The following is a 9,340-nucleotide window of genomic DNA, read 5'->3' on the forward strand; positions in this document are numbered from 1 at the left end:
CTCAAACTAAATTTATCTGTGCTGTATACCTCTCACCTAACACCTCTGCCTATAAGAAATTCTTTGACTACTTAACTTCCAAAGTGAAGCACATTCTGACTCTCTTCCCTTTTGCGGAAATCTCCATTCTTGGAGACTTCAATGTTCAACACCATCTTTGGCTTTCCTCTCCCTTCACTGACCATCCTGGTGAACTAGCCTTCAACTTTGCTATCCTCCACGACCTAGAGGAATTGGTGCAACACCCTATTCGTATTTCTGACCTTCTTGGAGACACGCCCAACGTTCTTGATCATTTCCTAACCTCTAATCCTTCTGCTTATGCTGTCACCCTTTCTTCTCCGTTGGGCTCTTCCGATCACAATCTCATATCTGTACCTTGTCCTATCACTCCAATCCCTCCTCAGGATCCCCCTAAGCGAAGGTTCCTCTGGCGTTTTGCTTCTGCTAGTTGGGGGGACCTGAGGAGGTATTTTGCTGATTTTTCTTGAAATGACTACTGTTTCCGTGTCAGAGACCCGTCTTTGTGTGCTGAGCGCATAATAGAGGTGATGGTGTCTGGCATGGAGGCGTACATTCCTCACTCTTTTTCTCGACCTAAACCTTCTAAACCTCGGTTTAACACAGCCTGTTCTCGTGCTATACATGATAGAGAGGTGGCCCACAAAAGTTACTTAAGCCTTCCATCACCAGAATCTCATGCGCTTTATATTTTTGCCCAGAACCATGCCAAGTCTGTTCTCCAACTAGCCAAAAACTCCTTCATTAATAGAAAGTGTCAAAATCTTTCAAGATCTAACTCCCCTCGTGACTTCTGGTATCAATCCAAAAATATCTCCAATAACTTTGCATCTTCTTCTTTCCCTCCTTTATCTCAACCAGATGGCACCACTGCTATCACATCTATTTCTAAAGCTGAACTCTTCGCTCAAACCTTTGCAAAAAACTCTACCTTGGACGATTCAGGGCTTGTTCCTCTCTCTCCTACACCCTCTGTCTACTTCATGCTACCTATTAAAATTCTTCGCAGTGATGTTTTCCATGTCTTCGCTGGCCTTAACGCTAGGAAGGCTTATGAATCTGATGGGGTCCCTCCCGTTGTTCTCCGAAACTATGCCTCCGTGCTTGCACCTTGCTTAATCAAACTCTTTCAACTCTGTCTGTCAACATGTACCTTTCCTTCTTGCTGGAAGTTTGCCTATATTCAGACTGTTCTTAAAAAGGGTGACCATTCTAATCTCTCAAACTTCTGTCCTATTGCTTCAACTTCCTGCCTATCTATTTTTTTTTTTTCATCTATCCTCAACAGGAAGATTCTTAAACATCTATCACTTCACAACTTTCTATTTGATCGACAGTATGGATTCCGTCAAGGCAGCTCTACTGGCGATGTGGCTTTCCTTACTGAGTCTTGGTAATCCTCTTTTAGAGATTTTGGTGAAACTTTTGCTGTTGCCTTGAACATATCAAAAGCTTTTTGATAGAATCTAGCACAAAGCTTTGATTTCCAAACTACCCTCCTACGGCTTCTATCCTTCTCTCTGTAAGTTCATCTCAAGTTTCCTTTCTGACCGTTTTATTGCTGCTGTGGTAGACGGTCACTGTTCTTCTCCTAAATCTATTAACAGGGTTCTGTTCTGTCACCCACTCTCTTCTTATTATTCATCAATGACCTTCTAAACCAAACTTCTTGTCCTATCCAATCCTACGCTGATGATACCACCCTGCACTTTTCCACGTCTTTTCACAGATATCCAGCCCTTCAGGGAGTAAACAGTTCACGCAGGGAAACCACAGAACGCCTGACTTCTGATCTCTTTAAAATTTCTGATTGGGGCAGAACAAACTTAGTATTGTTCAATGCCTCAAAAACTCAATTCCTCCATCTATCAACTCGACACAATCTTCCAGACAACTATGCCCTCTTCTTCAATGTCAATCAACTGGCCCCCTTTTCTACACTGTACATCCTCGGTCTGTCCTTTTCTTATAATCTAAACTGGAAATTTCACATCTCATCTCTAGCTAAAACAGCCTCTATGAAGTTAGGTGTCTGAGACGTCTCCGCCAGTTTTTCTCAACCCCCCAGCTGGTAATTCTGTACAAGGACCTTATCCGACCATGTATGGAGTATGCTTCATATGTCTTGAGGGTTCCACTCATACCGCTCTTTTAGACAGGGTGGAATCAAAAGCTTTTCGTCTCATCAACTCCTTTACTCTAACTGACTGTCTTCATGCCTCTTTCTCATCGCCGGAATGTTGCATCTCTTGCTATCTTCTACCGCTGTTTTCATGCTAACTGCTCTTCTGATCTTGCTAACTGCATGCCTCCCCTCCTCCCACGGCCTAGCTGCACAAGACTTTCTTCTTTCTCTCACCCCTATTCTTTCCACCTCTCTAATGCAAGAGTATTCTCAATCATTCATCCCCTTCTCTGGTAAACTCTAGAACTCCCTCCCTGCTTCTGTATTTCCACTTTCCTATGACTTGAACTCCTTCAAGAGGGAGGTTTCAAGACGGCTTCAATTTTTAACCACCACTTCGGACCCTATTCGGGATCTGCATCTCGGTGGGCTTTTTTTTTTTATTTATTTATTTTTTTATTAGATTATTGTTACCCTTGGCCGGTGACCCTCCTACTTAAACACACACACACACACACACACACACACACACACACACACACACACACACACACACACACACACACACACACACACACACACACATAGGTGCACAATACATTGAACTCATTCCGACTTTGACTTCTAATTTTTATCTTAAATTCTATATGAATGTGTGTGTGTGTGTGTGTGTGTGTGTGTGTGTGTGTGTGTGTGTGTGTGTGTGTGTGTGTGTGTGTGTGTGTGTGTGTGCGCGTTTTGAAGCGATATTAGAAGTTCATGGTGTGTGGAAGACTTCATATACTATGACAGAAAATCAAGAAGATTAAAGTTATAGCAATTTAGAGATAGTAGGATAAGATAGTGAAGAGAAAGGCAGGGTACACAAAGCAGTAGATGGATCAAGTTTCTCTGTATTGGTCTACCTAAAACAGATTGTCAGCTAAGAGATACAGATAGGATTTGGGGAGGATGAATCTTGATAGTGATGATGACGGTGATGATAATGTTGATGGTGATAATGAAACTGATCACCATATATTGCTTGATAACCTGATGTATTCCTTTTCGCTCTTGCTTCATGACACGTGATATGTGAGATGGACAATTTACCCCTTGACACGCTTGTTACACATGGTGTTTGCACTTGAGGCATTATATTAGTGACAGCAGACGGACTCCCATTAAGTAGGTACAATGTATGAAGCAACATGATACAGTGATAAGGCATATTATGACCCTGCATGTTTGGGTAGGGATAGACATACTTCTCTCGGAAGATACTCATCCTTAACAGAAAATTGAGTCTGTTGTGTTCATGGTATAGGAGAAAATGAAGCACCAGAAATTGATCTAAATGGATGTAAGAACTTTTATTGTTCCAGGACAGCCTCACGTGGCTAAATATTCACAGTGTTTTTATGAATCAACCAAGACAACGCATCATATTGGTGGCAACGATGGGATCCCATTAAGCAGTAAATATATAGTGTATGGTGTATCAATATATGGTATGATACTACTACCTACATCTGAGCAGGGACTGTCCCACATTTTTTTTCCAAAACTCAGCCATAATGTAAAACTGAGTAGCGTATTCTTGATATAGGGGAAACCGAAACTCCAGAATTTTTTAATCCAAATATAGAGAGGAACATGTATAGTAGCTGCAAAATGAACTTGGGACCTGGTGATCGTTATGATCCTCACATGTGAGGTGCTGTGCTCTTCTCGGTCAGGTGTTCAGTCCCTGTCGTGACTAAAGGCCTCTCATAGCTAAATGCTTATCTCGACTTCACATTAATTTCTCACTGTTACTACGAAAGAACATTATATTGACGTCAGCAGCAAGGTCTCTATTAAGTAATAATTATGGCATAGTATGGTGATTAGGCATAAGGTATATGTCACTGTAGGGGGATCGCCTAGTGTTGTCCCTTATGAGAAGCTCGGTCTACTATGTTCATAAAATAGCAATGACTGAGATATCTGAAACTGACCTAAGTGGAGAGAGGAAGCTACTTAGTGACCAGGAGTACAAAGTCTCTCATAAGATCTTAGGACCTGACAATCATTATTGTTATGACGTCTAAGAACGGTCCTTCTGTTCTCCTGCCCCACGGGATTAATCCTCCTTCCTGATGAAGGTCTCTTATATCTAAGGAATTCTGTTACCTTTGGGGCTGCACTCACACCCTGACTGCACCCTGGCAGCCACTTCAGATTTGTTTAGTGGCAGTCACATTTTATGATAAAATGAGTTGTCATATTGGTCCTTGTTGGATGATAATCATTGAAATATTTGCTGTAATAGGTCTCCTCTGATGTACGTAAATATCACTGTGACTTGTGATCGTAAAAACTCGGACGCAAATTTGTACAGAGAGTTTAAATTTGTCAGACAAATTTATAGTCAGATAAGCAGGACGTAACGGACCAAGCAAGATTGCTTACGAGTCTGGCATCTGTAGTTCGTCACAATATCAGCAGCGTGACGCAAACCCTCGATGTTTTGCGGGTGCGGGGAAAGAATCATTCCACAGGGAGAAAACTCCTAGACCACTTATTGGTCTGGATGTGAGTGAGCGCTACGAGTATGTGAGTATGAAGAAAAAAACAAACAACGTCATTTCATTGGTGTTTGTCATTCAGCACGTTAGCGCTTACGTGGTGTTAATTCTCGAATGGGATATGTATTATGTACGAAGAATGATCAGTATCGAATGAAATATGTGCCTCTTATATATGGCATCAAACTAAAGTCCAGCAAATAGTCTTACTTACAGTATTACCTGTTTCTAAATAAAAAAATAAAAAAATATTTCGAAGGCAGTATCGCTGATACTGAAGTCCTAGCTCTTAGTTTTGTCCCTTTTTCATTTCAGAATACAAGACAATTATCGGTGGCAAGCCACAAAGATGCTGGTGGAGCTGCTTCTGTTCGCTGTGCTGGTGTTCCTGTTGTGGAAGACCTTCAGGAAACCCCCCGGACTGCCTCCAGGTAAGTACTTCTCGACCTCACACAACTTCATGTAGTCACACACTTCATGCTACGAGAGCTTTCACTTAATGCAGAATGTACACTGACGGCAGGAATCGAATTGTACAATTTGATATCGTGGTGATAATTCATACCTTCCACCGCCCCTGGTTTGTGATGCGTAATGGCGGCGCTTGGTGGTGATGTCCCTCAGGCAGGTGGGGGCTTCCTCTAGTGGGCTACATAACCTGGACAAGTAAGAACTTTGAAGACCAGGTGATGGACCTCCACGAGCAGTATGGAGACATCTTCCTGTGAGTGATTGTGTGGACAGTTACCAACTCTGTGCATCCATAGTCCCACCATGCAAATATTATCTAATCGTCTTCCCCCCCCGCCCCTCTTCTCTCTCTCTCTCTCTCTCTCTCTCTCTCTCTCTCTCTCTCTCTCTCTCTCTCTCTCTCTCTCTCTCTCTCTCTCTCTCTCTCTCTCTCTCAATCTCTCTCTCTTTGTGAGTGTGTGTGTGTGTGTGTGTGTGTGTGTGTGTGTGTGTGTGTGTTTGAGCAGCATTGTCTTTCCGATGCAGGTGGAGGATGGGGACTCAGTTGATGGTGTTTCTGAAGGACTACAAACTGGTGAAGGAGGCTTATTCCAGATTCGACTTTATAGACAGACCAAACTGGGAGATCTTGAAGACCTTCGAGGAAACTGGCTATGGTGGGGTCACTTAAGCAGTTAATATGCTGAGATAAGAGCGTTTTTTAACGTTGACATACACTGCGTGACACATCAGCAAGCTGAGAAATAAAAGATGTCTTAATGCCAAATTGTGCTACAGCACAGGTGACTGGATTATTGTGTTCTTAAACAGGAATCACAGCGAGTAATGGTCTTCTTTGGCACAACAACCGGAAATTTACGCTGCGGCAGCTGCGTGACCTTGGCATGGGCAAGTCCTCCCTGGTGTGGGCGGTGCAGCAACAATGCCTCAAGCTGCGCGAGACTCTCGCAGAGAAGGCTGGAACACCCGGAATGATTCCCCATCAGCTTCACGTGACTGTGCTCAACGTGATCTGGCACATGGTGGCAAGTGCGTGACGAGTGAGCCTGGGGAAGAGTTTACTTTTCTGCATTATACTTCCAGTCTTGTCTATTTCATATCTTTGTTTGTAAAAGAATTTCACCGTTGTTTCTCGTCCTTACAGGCAGACAGTTCGATGCAGAAGACGAAAGGTTGCAAGAGTTCTTAAGACTTTCGGCCAAGTTCTCATCTTCAAACCGAGTAGCTCTCAAGGATTTCTTTCCATGGTTGGAAAATATCATGCCGAATTTTCTCTTTAAACGCCTCATAACGTATCATGAAATGGAACATTTATTGGAAATGTTTATCCGATACTTTTCAGTGAGTATTTTTTTTCATGAACGTGAAAATTATCTTTGTGAATGATGCATATGGCATGCTCTAATTCCCTAGTTCTTTTGGTAACAAAGTCTTATTTCGGGATCATCGAGCTTTGAAGTGAAGGTAAAATTTCTCTCAGAGGAGTCATGTTTTGAAGGGAGTAATTTATTTTTTTTTCCTTTGTGTGGTCAGGATGAGATCGAGGAGCACAAGGCCACTTTGGATCCAGACAACCCGCGGGACCTCATTGATAGCTACCTGCTGGAGATGGAGGCCAAGAAAGATGATCCGGAGACAACCTGTAGCGGTAAGTCTCTTAAAGGTGTCCCATCGCTCCCTCGTCCCTCACTGTGTGTAAGGGGATGTCCCAATCTCATTAAATTTCTGATTAAGGTTATTTAGTCAGTTTAGTCCTTTAGTATGACTACTCAAGGTTGCTTCCACATCTGCATGTCATTTTTGCACATTAATATAAGATTTTTTTTCTTTTTTTTATCATTCCTGAAATCTTTCACTTGGGTCAGTTTCATGTTTGTCATGTCTGTTTCAGAGCGGGATTTGACTTTTGTATTGTTAAGTATGTTCTTCGCGGGAAGCGAGACCACAGTCAATACTTTCACGTGGCTGTGTTGCTACCTGGCCGCACACCCGCAGGTTCAGCGTAAGCTGCATGCTGAAATCGACGAAGTGCTTCCCAATGGAGCTCTGCCCACCTTGGCAGAGAAGCCCAGGTGAATCACTTCCCTGTCTTCTTGTTCATGTATCAGAACCTTTTTAAGTTCACCCTGCAAGTGTAAACAAGTATTCCTTTCCCTCAACTACCGCTGGATTGCGTCTCTTTCAGGATGCCGTACACGGAAGCAATAATCAACGAAGTGATGAGGGCTTGTTCACTGGTAAACTTCGGATTGGCTCACATGGCCACCAGTGACACGCATCTCGGAGGCTACACCATTCCCAAGGTGCGTTACTGTCGTGTACTCCAGTGACTTGTGGTGCTGGCAATAACTAAAACAGTATTAACTTGAGTTCTTGAATTGCTGAGTCAAATGAACACACGTGTATTTGCAGGGAGCGGTCATGAACTCCACCGTCACGTCCATCCACTATGACAGTCGCTACTGGGATCGACCCAAGGAGTTCAGGCCGGAGCGCTGGCTGGATGACAACGGCAAATTCTCCATGGCCAAGGAGGGGTTCCTGCCCTTCGGTGTGGGTAAGTTTGCTTTTATTGTGAAGACTTCCAGGTTGTTATTTGTGTATTTATTTAGAGCTACATGGCACAAGAGTGATATTTGTATCGTATCTTTGATGTGTATATTTATTTGGCTGTTTTGATATTTTCACTTTCCATTAACGATGGGTGTTTGACGAAGCAGTGCGTGTGTGTTTCTGACCTCAAAACGATGGTCAGTCATCATTAGCGGCTAACAATTTATAGTAAAGCAATTTCTGTAAATGGTTATCTTGAGACATCCAACGAGAGAAAACATTATTGTGAAGGAGACTTAAATAAAAATAATTGTTTTTGAAACAACACCCAAAAAACCTTAATTTCATTCTCTGTTTTGATTTGGCCCAGGAAAAAGAACGTGTGTTGGGGAAAGTCTGGCCCGGATGGAGCTGTTCATCCTCACCACCATGGTCTTCCAAAGCTTCTCCATCGCTCCTCCGCCTGGCAAGTCCGTCAATTTGATACCTGATTTGAATGATTTGTTCTTCCGCAAGGCAATGCCTAATGAGTTCATCTTCACCGTCAGGGAACAGTAATTGTCGCTAAGGTTATCATCAGCTTCCCTGTCAAATATGTCAGCAGGACAAACGGTATCCCTCATTTCTTTACTTATTTGTACTAATTTCCATAGGCAGATCCAATCGTGTTAGTTCAGTGTCCTGGCTTTATATTGTAACCTACATCCGCGTCAACCTGACTGTCCACTTATTCAGTAGTTGTGACTGAGATGTTGCATAAAGCTTTTCAAATTTTAATGAATTAATAGTACTTACATTTATTACGAATGACCATAAAAAATTCTTACTCGTATTCATCTAAGGTTTGTTCAGTTATTTAGTGTTGGTTTCTATCTTCACTATATATTCACTAATTAAGGCAATCATTGTGCAAGAACACAGACAATATCATATTCATAAACACAGCAAATAATCAATCCATTATTGTCCAATTAGAAAAACACACATGATATCGGCATCACCGTTCTCACCGTTCTATTGTTGCTGTTAAAACGGTCATTGTTCTTCTCACAAGTTTATTAACAGTGGTTGTTCCTCAGGGTTCTGTTCTGTCATCCATTCTCTTCCTTTTATTCATAAATGATCTGAACCAAATTTCTTGTCCTGTCCACTCCCATGTTGATACCAACCTTGCACTTTTCCATGTCTTTTCGTAGACGTCCAACCCTTCAGGAAGTCAACACCTCACGTAGGGAAGCCACAGAACGCTTGACTTCTGATCTCTCTAAAATTTCTGATTGAGCAGAACAAACTTAGTATTGTTCAATGTTTTTATTTTTCTCATATTTTTCTGCATTTTTTTCCGTTTTTTTTTTCTTTTTTTTGGGGGGGTATATATACAACATTGTGATAAAAATTTTTTGTGTGTTATGTAATGAGGCGTTCCGTCATGAATATCTGCGGTTATGCACGCCGTGGTACAGGTATGATAACTTTTTTCCTCCATTTTTTTCCTAATTTTTTTCTGAGTTACCCAGTTTTCTTTAGTCTCCTGTAAAAATCTACGGCTCTCTCTCTACGTATAGCTAGAGAGTGGGAAACTTTTAGCTATAACTTATTTTTCCCGAATTTATTTATGAAA

At 42.0% G+C, this 9,340-nt stretch overlaps 1 protein-coding gene across 1 annotated transcript in view; it reads left to right on the plus strand.

Moving 5' to 3' along the window:
• The window catches only part of LOC135104536 (uncharacterized), a 17,608-nt gene extending 8,755 nt beyond the window's left edge, over nt 1-8,853 (plus strand). Inside the window, 12 exon segments of the mRNA XM_064012110.1 lie at nt 4,042-4,167; nt 4,539-4,702; nt 5,011-5,126; nt 5,320-5,419; nt 5,692-5,822; nt 5,977-6,195; nt 6,311-6,507; nt 6,700-6,814; nt 7,058-7,238; nt 7,352-7,469; nt 7,579-7,723; nt 8,090-8,853. Coding sequence (XP_063868180.1) covers nt 4,042-4,167; nt 4,539-4,702; nt 5,011-5,126; nt 5,320-5,419; nt 5,692-5,822; nt 5,977-6,195; nt 6,311-6,507; nt 6,700-6,814; nt 7,058-7,238; nt 7,352-7,469; nt 7,579-7,723; nt 8,090-8,277 — 1,800 coding nt within the window. The 3' untranslated portion in view covers nt 8,278-8,853.
• Nucleotides 8,854-9,340: the final 487 nt, after the last annotated feature.

Source organism: Scylla paramamosain, chromosome 10 (genome assembly GCF_035594125.1).
Source record: "Scylla paramamosain isolate STU-SP2022 chromosome 10, ASM3559412v1, whole genome shotgun sequence".
NCBI lineage: Eukaryota > Metazoa > Arthropoda > Malacostraca > Decapoda > Portunidae > Scylla > Scylla paramamosain.